At 60.2% G+C, this 12,095-nt stretch overlaps 1 protein-coding gene across 2 annotated transcripts in view; it reads right to left on the minus strand.

Moving 5' to 3' along the window:
- Nucleotides 1-12,095, minus strand: part of MEGF11 (multiple EGF like domains 11) — a 195,375-nt gene that overhangs the window by 8,841 nt on the left and 174,439 nt on the right. The window contains exons 20-23 of one of the 2 annotated variants that reach the window (XM_029066597.2): nt 11,148-11,381; nt 6,163-6,278; nt 3,100-3,166; nt 1,476-1,580 (exon numbers count right to left, since the gene is read on the minus strand). In XM_029066597.2, the coding sequence (XP_028922430.1) occupies nt 1,476-1,580; nt 3,100-3,166; nt 6,163-6,278; nt 11,148-11,381 (522 nt within the window). The remainder of the gene's footprint in view (nt 1-1,475; nt 1,581-3,099; nt 3,167-6,162; nt 6,279-11,147; nt 11,382-12,095) is intronic. The other variant, XM_029066601.2, reaches the window with a different exon arrangement.

Here is a 12,095-nt window from a genome sequence, read left to right on the forward strand (position 1 = left end):
CGTGGGCCTACCCCAGGACAACGCCACTCGGCATCTCTAGGCCCCGAGGGCTCGGCAGGGTTGGGCAGACGTGGGCTTGCTCCAGGGCAGTGCCCCTCGGCGTCTCTAGGCCCCAGGGGTTCGGCCAGGCCGGGCAGACATGGGCCTGTCCCAGGGCAGTGCCACTCGGAGTGTCTAGGCCCTCGGGGGCTTGACCGCCCCGACCTCAACCTTGGCGGGAGGACTGGCCAAGAGCCGACTTGACAGTTACAAAGACAGATGGGACGGTTAAGGGGAGGGCTCCTTGGGAGACGGACAGAGCGTGACCCTCTCCGGACCTGGCCGGAGCGGCCAAGACAGTGAAGCCGGGGCTCTCCCGAGAGGCTTGGGAGACAGAAGGCAGCCAAGCTGAACCTGGTCCCGTGGCCGCCAGCCGTCCCGGAAGGCGGCGGATCCGGGCGTCGGTGACTGGGCGCAAGGGCCGGGGCTCCCCTGCCTTCCCCCCACATTCACCCAACCGCTGCCCCGGGCGGGTCTCGGGAGCCCAGTAAAGCCTTGCAGTGCTGATGGCAGGTCTGGGTCGGGGGTCGGGGGTCGGGGGTCTGGGGTTGACGTGGCCACCCCAGGGAAGGTCACAGCTTCTTGAAAGCAGGCGGGGGAGGGTACCCAACTAGTTTTGTCCCTGACCCTCCTTCCGGAGGGCCTCAGCGGGCACCCATCCAGTGCCACGGGAGGGCGGAGAGCTTGCGGTTGGGGAGCCCCAGGCCTGAGGTGTCCCGGGCCCATCCAGCCCCGCAGAGCCCACCCAGCCCTTTCATCTCAACCCGGGATTATCCCTCCAAGTGACACAGGAAGGAGTTGATAATAATGTTGGTATGTGTTAAGCGCTTACTATGTGCAGAGCACTGTTCTAAGCGCTGGGGTAGATACAGGGTAATCAGGTTGTCCCACGTGAGGCTCACAGTTAATCCCCATTTTACAGATGAGGTAACAGGCACAGAGAAGTCAAGTGACTTGCCCACAGTCACACAGCTGACGAGTGGCAGAGCCGGGAGTCGTACCCATGACCTCTGACTCCGAAGCCCAGGCTCTTTCCACTGAGCCAAGAGATGCGGTCAGTGCGGTCGGCACGCATGGAGCCAAGACCCCCGCGGGCAGGGATGGGCTGGCTGGGGGCATCAGAGGGGTGGGGGTCACCTAGGCAACTGGCCCAACTCTCTGGGGTTTCAGAGGTGGGGAGGGTGGAAGAAGAAGGAGGAAGAGGATGGAGGGTCTTAGGGTCACTGGGCTTCCCCCGTTCCATTTCTCCCCTGCACTGTCCCGCTGCCCTCGAGAGGAATTGGGTGGTGTCAGAGAAGGGGAACTCGGGGGCGGGGTGAGAGGGCTCCCAAACCAGGGCAAGGGGCTCGGGCTTGGGGGGCGGGGGCAGACTCTGAGATGGGGCCGGAGGGGGCCGGAGAGGGGGACGGGGAGGGGACGCTCCCGGGGGTTCTGACCTGTTCTGCCGGGCTTAGAGGCGCTTTGGCTGAGCTGTCTAAGTTCAATGTAGAAGTCCTCGGCCGGGAACCTGGCCTCCAGGGCACTGATCTGGAAATGGGAGTCTAACGGGAGGAATGACAGGGAAGGAGGCGTTATCCCTACAGCCCGGGCCCGGGGGGGTGGTGGGGCGGGGATGGGAGGGAGGAGCGGGGCACGGTGCCGGAGCCGGGGTCGGGGGGCAAGAGTCTAGGGGAGCATCCCACCTCCACTCCCAGCCCCCACAGCTGATGCCAGCAATGTTCAAGCCCCCAGATGAGGGGATGGGGTCCCGAGAGTCATTCAATAGTATTTATCGAGCGCTTACTATGTGCAGAGCACTGGACTGAGCGCTTGGAATGGACAATACGGCAACAGATAGAGACGATTCCTGCCCGTGTGTGGCACTCTGGGAGGGGTGTTGGGATGGCGGAGGCTTTCTGGCCTCTCCCACCACGGCCGCCGCAGATCCGTTCGGACCAGGACGGCTCCCCTGCCCCACAGGAATCTGTTCACCCGGGCTGAAGGAGCCGGCCCCGAGGCGGGGAAGCAGGGCCCGGCGGCCCCGGGACAAAGGATGGCCGGGTGAACAAGCCGGACGGTCCACTCCGGAGGCCGGGGGTCATCTCGCCCTGCAGCTCCGAGGCAGCCGGGCCACCGCCTGTCCCTCACTGTGGCTCCAGCCCCCAAGCAGAGCGGCTGGCCAGTGCTCCCGGATCCACACCCCCGGTCCGAGCCCAGGGATGGGAAAGGGGCTGGGAATATAATTATGGTATTTGTGAAGCGCTTACTGTGTGTCGAGCACTGTTCTAAGCGCTGGGGTAGATACAGGGTAATCAGATTGTCCCACGTGGGGCTCACATTTTTTAATCCCCATTTTTACAGATGAAGTAACAGGCACAGAGAAGTTAAGTGACTTGCCCGAGGTCACACAGCAGACAAGTGGCAGAGTGGGGATTAGAACCCACAACCTTGGACTCCCAAGCCCGTGCTCTTTCCACTAAGCCACGCTGCTTCTCATGAATATGGGAAAGGGAGACAAGAGGGACGTCCCAGGCCCAATCGAGTCCCTCAGAAACCTGCTGAGAGCCAAAGCCAGTGGGGACGGGCATGGCCAGCTGCCCGGGTGTGTGTATGTGAGTGAGTGAGCGTGCGTCCCCTCCAAATTCCCCCAGCACCCACAGGCAGATAGCGGCAGGGAGGTGCCCAGCCCACTCTCCCCAGCAGCGGCCGACCGGTCCGGTCTGGGGATCACTGAGGCCTGGCCGTGCGGTCCGGGCAGTGTGGGAGAGGGCCATCTTGGAACCCGGGTTCCAGTGAATCTGGACCGAGGGTTGGAGCCTCAGTCCTTTGGGGAAAGCAAGTCTCCTCCTTGGTCGACGTTCCTTTCCTCCGGGGACAATTCTAACGGATGAGACGCAGCCCTTGGGGGACCCGGGACTCCTCGGTCTGGTCTCCAGGTCCCCGCCCCGACCCAAGGCCTCCGGGAACCCCGTCGTTTGGAGGGAAGCCCCGGGAGCCCGCGGCAGGGGCAGGGTTCGGACCCCCGGGCCCCGGGGACGGGGCGGGAGCCGGAACGCTAGGCCGCCGGCGGGAGCTACTGACCTAGCACATTCAGATAGCTGTACGGGGTCCAGCCTGCCGCGTCGCCGTCGAGGGATTTGTCACTGAGCTGTCGGAGAGTACGACAAGGGATTAGCTCCCACGCCCCGGCCCCCGTCGACGAACCCCCTCGTGTTTCTCAGCACCGGGGTTGGGTTGGTTTCTCCTCTCTGGTCCCTTCGCCCCCACCCCCTGCCCCAGTCCAGCCAACTAAAAGCCAGAAACCACAAAAGCCAGAGGAGACAACCCCCTCCGCGCCGGCTTGTCGGGACATCCCGTGGGGATGGCTCGGACCACTTCTGAGGGGAAATGGCCCGGGGAGGATGGGGATCCAGGAGTATAAAATGCTGGGAATTCCCGGCCCTGGCGGCGGGAGCCACATCCAGAGATGTATAGCTGGGAGTGGGAGTGTTCAGAGAAAAAGCCACGTGAGCCTATAGGAGGAGAGCCCATCGAGCGGGGGCTCTCAGGGGGTGCGGTTCTGACAGGGCAGGGAAAGTCGCAGGAGGAGAAAGGCGGGGTGTTCATCCCCTTTGTCATGGGGGAGACCAGTCTCCTCCCTTCCAGCTGGGGAGGAAGCGAACAGCAGAGTCTGTGGAGGGACTGTGGGGAGAGTCCTTTATTCCAGGGGCACCTGTGGGCGTCGCGCTGGGTTGGGGGGGGGGAAGAGACGGACCGGTCCGAGCTGGGGCCAGTCAGACCGGAGGCCATACGCGCGCTCACAGGCACAGTTCAAAATGACAAGTCAACTCCCCGGACCAGCAGATGGCATCTGGAACCCACGCTGGCCACCGTCTCCGTCAACACCAGAAATCCTGTCCGGTTGCAGGGGCGGAGCATTTTGCCCCATCCCATGGATTGGGTTGGGGAGAGACATACGGTAGGAAAACTTTCTGGTCCCCGCTTTGCCCCCGGCCGGCACCCAAGTGCCCCCACCAGGCTCGCTCCCCACCTCCGCGGGGCAGAGCGGTGGCCGCTCCGTCGGGGCGGCCCCCGCAAGCGGGCACCGGGACGCATCCGGGCCCCAACACTTCAACCGCCCCTAGGCCCCGCCAGCGGACGGCCGAGGCCGTGCCCCGGGAGCCGGGGTGGCCGACGTATCGCCTCCCAAGGCCCGGGCCCCCGGTGCGGGGTCGGGGAGAGAGGGGCAGGGGGCAAACTGGAGAGGGGGATTCTCGGAAGTGGGGGGAGTCTACAGGCAGAAGAGTGACAGAGAGGAGTTGCAGGCTGGCCCGTACTCCGGCCCCAAGGGAAGAATTCCCCGGGAGGGAAAAGGACAAGGCCGGGACCGCCGGGGGGAAGAGTGGATAAGAGGCTTGCTGGGTTATCGGCAGGGTGGAGGCGGGGGTGGGCAAAGAAGATGGAGGGAGGAAGGAAGGAAGGAAGGAGCCTCTGGGTTCCGTTTCCTGGGAGCCAGGGAAACCGGGCGCGATCCGCCGCTGGACAGACGTGGATTCGACGTTAGGAAAATCTAAGCCACGGGAGACCCCGGGTCGCTCGCCGGATAGAACCTCCACCTCTGGAGGAGTTTTGAAGCTAAGGACGGAGAGCCTACTCGAATAGGCTAGGCACGGCCCAGGCAGAGGGCCGGATGAAATGACCTCTCGACGGGGCGACTTTCAGGCCGGGGAGCCGGCGACCCTAAGATCTCAAGTGGCCCGGCCGCCCGCAGGGGCCGCGGCCTCGTCCCCGGCCTGGCCCGTGGGCCCACAAGCCTTCCACCGTCCCCTCTGGCCCTTGACGGGTCAGCCCCTAGGACAAAGCCGCCCGTGACGCGAGGACGCGGCACCTGTGTGTCCTGCTTGCCGGCAGGCCGGGCAGGCCAAGAATTCAAGAAGAACTTAACATTACGTGTGTGCTCGAGCCCGGGGTCCTTTATCTAAGGGTGGAGGTCACCTTTTCCCGTCCTGCCCTATGTGTGGTGTGCCTGTGTCTGCGTGCGTGTGCGCAGCGTAGGCGTGATTAAAAATAGTAGATGTTATGCACTTAGTTTGTGCAGAACATTGTGTGCTAAACTCTGCGAGAGATTACTCGGGTGAGAAATAGACCCTCAGGGTGTTCCCAGTATAAGTTTAGAAATGGGGAAAGGAGGCTGGAGACAGACCCACGAGTTGGACCCGGCAGCACAGGGAAACGGCGGGAGTCACCCCAAGCGGGTGTGAGGGGTCCGGGCCGGGAACGCAGACGGGGCTCCCGAGGGCAGAACTGCGGCCTACTCCTTAGGGGTGCCAGCACTGCTGGGATGGGTAGGGGGGAGGGGGTCCAGGTGAGCCAAGCGGCGACCTCTCCCTGCCCGTTGCCCCCCTGCCCCAGCCGACCACCCCGGGCCCCTCAGAGGGGGCAGAGGGCACAGGCTAGGCACCCCCGGGACAGGGCCGGGGGTGGCTCACCCTCGCCCGGGCCTTGACTTGAGCGGGGACCCCGGGCCTGAGACCGTTCGGGGCTACGGAGGTTCAACAGAACCCCAGGATGAAGAGAGACGTGGTTGGGGAGACGAAGCGGGAGAGAGGAAGCCCGGGGACAAGGGAGACTGAGGGCCGGGGATTCTGTGCTTGGTCTCCACAGCCTCTCCAGCTTCTTGAGAAACTGAATCTGGTTTGGGGGTGGGGGGCAAACTTTCTGCCCCTGGTTTCAATTTGTCCCCATCCCACTGATGGGAGTGGGAAGAGGCAGATGGTACAGAAACCTTTTGGCCTCTGCTTTCCGGAAACCAGAGCAAAGCGGGCTCCTGCCATGTATTTCTAGCCCCACCGTGAATACGTACCATACTTTCCTTTTCCCACTGCACCCTCACAACCTCCCCGGGAGGTAGGAGGTGGCAGGTGCGATTCCCTTTTTACACAAAACACGGGGCCCAGAGAGGGTGAGCGACTGCCCCAAGGTCACCCAGCATCCGGGAGCCGGGCCGGCCCCCCGTGCTCTCTCCCCGCTAGGCCGCCCGGCTCGGCGGCGCCGCGACCGAGGCCTGAGGATTGAGGATGGAGGCCCCCGGCGGGACCGAGAGACGTGGCGAGAGGGGGACCCTTGTCTCTGAAGGAAGGGGGAGGCGCATCTGAGAAGCGGTACCTTACTGAAGCTGCTCCCGTCCAGACTACTGACGGGCTCGGGAGACCCCGCGCGGGACAGGGGATGGTAGTTGGGGTTGGGAAGGCACTGCCCGCTGCCGCTACTGTGCGATACATCTGGGGAGAAAACAAGGCATCACGTCACCGCCGACCGCCTTCGCGCCGCGGGCAGGGAGAGGGAAGAGGGGCGGCCCCGTCGGCCACTGGCACGACGTCCACCGGACACCCCTGGGATGGCCCTCGATTTCGTGGCCCCTGTAGTCCCGGGGCATCTTCACGCTACTCCGTTCGTTTGTCGTTATTATTATTATATTTATAAGCACTTATTATGTGCCAGGCACTGTTCTCGTAGACACAAGCCGTTCCAGTTGGACACAGTCCCCGTCCCTCACGGAGCTCACGGTCTAAACGGGCCGGGGAACGGATATCGGATCCTCATTTTGCAGTTGAAGAAACTGAGGCGCAGAGAGGTTAAGTGATCTGCCTAAGGTCCCACAGCAGGCAATCGGCAGAGCTGGCGTTCGAACCCAGGCCGTGCCGCTTCTCAGGTCTGGAGGTAAAAGCCCGAACCTCCTTCCCCCAAGAGGGAGGTCTGTATCCTCACCTGTGAGGCGGGGAAAGGCAGGCGGCGTCACTCCGGTCGTACCCGAGCAGCGAGGCCTGGCGGAAATAGCCCGGGCCGGAGAATCGAAGGAGCTGGGTTCTAATCCTGACCCCGCCGCTCGCCCGCTGTGTGACCTCGGCCAAGTCGCTTCGCTTCTCTCTGCCTCAGTTTCCTCCACGGTAAAACGGTGATTCAAAAGCTCTTTTCCCTCCTACCTGGACAACGACCGTGTGGAACGGGCACTCCGTCTAACCCGATCAACTCAGAGGCTTGGGACGGGTGCCCGACACATAGTGAGCGCTTAACGAATACAACAGTCACCATAACAGATGGGGAAAGGGAGGCCAGAGGGGGTAGGCGAGGTGCCCAGAGTCACACGGCGGCCCGGGAGCAGAGCCGGGATTCAAACCCGGGTCCTCCCGCTCCTAAATAATAACAATGATAAGCGTGATCCGTCGTTCTAAGGGCTGGGGTGGATACGAGTTAATGAGGTTGGACACAACGCCTGTCTCTGCCGGGGCTCACGCTCTGATCCCCGTTTTCCGGATGAGGGGACCGAGGCCCAGGGAGGTCAAGTGACTTTGCCAAGGTCACTGGCTGGGGCTGGGCCTCGCCCGGGCCACGTGGCACGGTCAGAAGGAAACCCGTCTGCGCCTGCGCACTCTTCCCGCCCTCTCCGGGCCCCGCCCCCACAAAGACCACGCCCCCATACCCGTCCAATAGGGACCCCTCCTCTCTAGGCCCCTCCCCCACAATGACCACGCCCCCACACCCATCCAATGGGGACCGCGCCCTCTCCAGGCCCCGCCCCCCAACACGCCCCTTCGATGACCACGCCCTCGACACCCCCGCCCCCACAGCGACGACGCCCACTCCATTCATTCATTCATTCATTGATTCATTCATTCAGTAGTATTTATTGAACGCTTCCCATGTGCAGAGCACTGTACTACTACTAATAACGTTGGTATTTTTTAAGCGCTTACTATGTGCCGAGCACTGTTCTAAGCGCTGGGGTAGATACAGGGCAATCAGGTTGTCCCCCGTGAGGCTCACAGTCTTCATCCCCATTTTCCAGATGAGGGAACTGAGGCCCAGAGAGGCGAAGTGACTCGCCCACAGTCACACAGCTGACGAGTGGCGGAGCGCTTGGACTATACAATTCGGCAACGGATAGAGACAATCCCTGCCCAGTGACGGGCTCACAGTCTAATCGGGGGATCTTGCTCTCCTCAGGCCCCCTAATAATAATAACAATAATAATAATGATAGTATTATTATTAAGTGGCGTCGAGTGGTTTCCTATTCCTAGCGACTCCACGGATCTACTTCCCGCAGAACGTCCCGTCCTCTGCCATAACCCGCCACCTTTCTAACGGTTCTTCCCTCATCCTTGTCAGGGCCTCTATCCATCCAGGGGCCGGTCTGCCTCCTCCGCGTTTTCCCTGGACTTTTCCTAGCATTACTGTCTTAATAAAAGAGAAGCAGCGTGGCTCAATGGAAAGAGCGTGGGATTGGGAGTAGGAGGTCATGGGTTCGAATCCCGGCTCTGCCACTTGTCAGCTGTGTGACTGTGGCAAGTCACTTCACTTCTCTGGGCCTCAGTTACCTCATCTATAAAATGGGGATTAAGACTGTGAGCCTCATATGAGACAACTTAATCACCCTGTATACCCCAGGGCTTAGAACAGTGCCCTGCACATAGTAAGCGCTTAATAAATACCAACATTAATAATAAGAATACTAGTAATAATGATAATAATAACAATTCTGGTAGTTGTTAAAGGCTTATTATGTGCCAAGCACTGTACTGAGCGCTGCGGTGGACACAAAACAAATCGGGTCAGACACAGTCCCTGTCCCACGTTGGGACTCACTGTCTCGATCCCCATTTTACAGATGTGATCACAAAGGCACGGGGAAGTGAAATGACTTGCCCAAGGTCACACTGTCCGTTGTTGAGCAGGGATCGTCTCTGTTGCCGAGTTGTACGTTCCAAGCGCTTAGTACAGAGAAGCGGTGTGGCTGAGTGGAAAGAGGCCGGGCTTGGGAGTCAGAGGTCGTGGATTCTAATCCCGCCTCTGCCATTTGTCAGCCGCGTGGCTTTGGGCAAGTCACTTCACTTCTCTGGGCCTCAGTTCCCTCATCTGTAAAATGGGGATGAAGACTGAGAGCCCCATCTGGGGCAGTCTTCTATCTACCCTAGCACTAAGAAAGCGCTTGGCACGTAATAAGCGCTTAGCAAACGCCATCATCATCATTATTATTTCAAGCGCCTAGTACGGTGCTCTGCACATAGGAAGCGCTCAATAAATACGGCTGAATTTGAATGAATGAATGAAGACGGTGCTCTACACACAGTAAGCGCACCATAAAGCGCTCAATAAAGCGCTCAAGCGGCTCTGCCACTTGTCAGCTGTGTGACTGTGGGCAAGTCACTTCACTTCTCTGTGCCTCAGTTCCCTCATCTGTAAAATGGGGGTTGAGACTGTGAGCCTCATGTGGGACAAACTGATGACCCTGTATCTACCCCAGCGCTTAGAAAAACAAAAACTCCTCACTCTGGGCTTCAAGGCTCTCCATCCCCTTGCCCCTCCTACCTCTCCTCCCTTCTCTCTTCCTACTGCCCCCCCGGCACGTTCCGCTCCTCCGCCGCCCGCCTCCTCACCGTCCCCCGTTCTCGCCCATCCCGCCGTCGACCCTGGGCCACGTCCTCCCCCTGTCCCGGAACGCCCTCCCTCCTCACCTCCGCCAAACTCACTCTCTTCCCGTCTTCAGAGCCCTACTGAGAGCTCACCTCCTCCGAGAGGCCTTCCCACACTGAGCTTCCCCTTTTCCCTCTGCTCTCTCTGCTCCCTCTCTGCCCCTGCTTCATCTCTCCTCAGCTAAGCCCTCTTTTCCCCCCTTTCCCTCTGCTCCTCCCCCTCTCCCTTCCCCTCCCCTCAGCACTCTGCTCATCCGCTCAGTTGTATCTATTTTTATGACCCTATTTATTTTGTTAATGAGATGTACATCCCCTTGATTCTATTTATTGTGATTAAGTTGTCTTGTTTCTGTCCATCTGTCTCCCCCCATTAGACTGTAAGCCCGTCGATGGGCAGGGATTGTCTCCATCTGTTGCCGAATTGTCCATTCCAAGCGCTTGGTACAGTGCTCTGCACATATTAAGCGCTCAATAAATACTATTGAATGAATGAATGAATGAACAGTTCTCCGCACATAGTAAGCGCTTAACAAATACCAACATTATTATTATTATTATTAAATGCGATTGAATGAATCACAGACAAATGGCAGAGGGGGGATTAGAACCCAGGACCTTCTGACTCTCAGGCCTCGCCTCACCAAGTCCCGCCCATTCAAGGCCCCGCCCCACCCCTGGGCCCTGCCCAATCAGCTTGTGTCCCCCCAGCGCTTAGAACAGTGCTTGGCATATAGTAAACACTTAACAAATGCCATAATAATAAAAAAAGGGAAAGGGGCCAAGGGCAGAGGGGGTTTGAGGGATTTCTGGGCACTTGGACATCAAACGCAAATCAAACAACTGTGGAATCTGGGGGGGCCTAGGGTCTGCAACTCTGGCACTTTTCCTAGCACAGCTAGGCAGCTCCCCGGCCTTCCTTGCCCTTTACATTCATTCATTCAGTTACATTTATTGAGCGCTTACTGTGTGCAGAGCACTGTACTAAGTGCTTGGGAAAAAACGATTCAGCAATGAAGAGAGACAATCCCCGCCACAACGAGCTCACGGCCTAGAGGACGAACTCACAGTCTTTCATGGCCCAGTGGACAGGGCAGGGGCCTGGGAGTCAGAAGGTCATGGGTTCCAATCCCGGCTCTGTCTGCTGCGTGAACTTGGGCAAGTCACTGCACTTCTCTGGGCAGTTAGAGTTACCTCAACTGTAAAATGGGGATTGAGACTGTGAGCCCTAAATGGGGAAGGGACTGTGTCCAACTCGATTTGCTTGAATCCAACCTAGTGCTTAGTACACTGCCTGGCACATAGTAAGAGCTTAACAAATACCACCATTATTATTATTATTATGGTCCAGAGGATTCCCAGCCCGGCCCACTGGAAGTAACCGGCGGACAGACCTCCAGCTGCAGTTCGACCCGGTTCCTTCGCTTCTTGTAGCCTCCCACCAACCCCAGCTCAGACCTCCTCGTTGCCCCCGCCAAGATATAGGCCCCCCCAAATTGAGCCCCCATCTGTCATTACCAGGGAAGCGGACTGGCTCCGGAGGGTACCACAGGCAAGGACAGCCGCTCTGGCCGCCCTCCAACCGAGGGGATCCTCTTCCACCAGCCCACCCGCCCCTTCTGGGAGATGGGGACCCCCTGCTCCTCCCCTCGACCTCCCGAGCCCCCCCAGCAGGCCTCACCCGAGAGGGAGTAGTCGGTGCTGACGATCCTCATGGCCGGGGTGTAGGAGACGCTGGGCATGTCGTGCCCCTTCTCCTTCTGCCGCCGGCGGTGCCAGGCGAACAGCGCCAGCAGCGCCACGACGAGGAGCAGGAGGAGGGCGATGCCGATGACGGCGCCCACCGAGTGCCGCTCCGAGCCCAGCGCCGGGCTGATCTTGGTGTAGGGGTTCAGCTCCTCCATCATGAGGGCGGCTGGCAGAGAAAGGCGCGGCGTCAGCCAGGCCCGGGGGGGAGGGCACTGCCCAGGGTCAGCTGGGACCACCGGGGGCGGGGAGGGAGAGTGGCAGAAGCACGGGCTGGGAGTCAGAGGACACGAGTTCTAATACCGGTTCCGCCACTCGTCTCCTGTGTGACCTTGGGCAAGACGTGTCACTTCTCTGGGCCTCAGTTACCTCGTCTGTAAAATGGGGATAGGACTGTGAGCCCCATGGGAGACAGGGACTGTGTCCAACCTGATTAGTTTGTATCCACCCCAGCATTTACAACAGAGCGTGGCATATAGTAAGTGCTTAACAAATACCACAGTTATTATTATTATTATTGTCGGGGTGGGTATGACCCGAAGTTGGCTAAGGCGGGGGGGCAGGAACAGTGCGACATCAGTTGAGGCAGGGGTGAAGGGCAAGACCAGGGGTTGGATAGGGCTGGGGGGAGGGCACGGCCCGGGATCAGCTGGGGTCAGGCCTGGGCTGGGGTTGGCCGGGGTCGAGGAAGAAGGGCACGGTCGGGGGCGGATGGGGCTGGGGGTGGGCACAGTCTAGGGTCAGCCGGGGCCAGGGGCCAGCACAGGGGGGATGGATGGGGCCGGGGGGGGCCTTCCTCTTTGGTGTTTCATCCCCAATCCCCCTGCACTCCCAGGGACCCTGGTCAGTGGGCTCCCCCCACCTCAGGGTCCACTCAGCTTCA

This window comes from Ornithorhynchus anatinus, chromosome 5, assembly GCF_004115215.2.
Source record: "Ornithorhynchus anatinus isolate Pmale09 chromosome 5, mOrnAna1.pri.v4, whole genome shotgun sequence".
NCBI lineage: Eukaryota > Metazoa > Chordata > Mammalia > Monotremata > Ornithorhynchidae > Ornithorhynchus > Ornithorhynchus anatinus.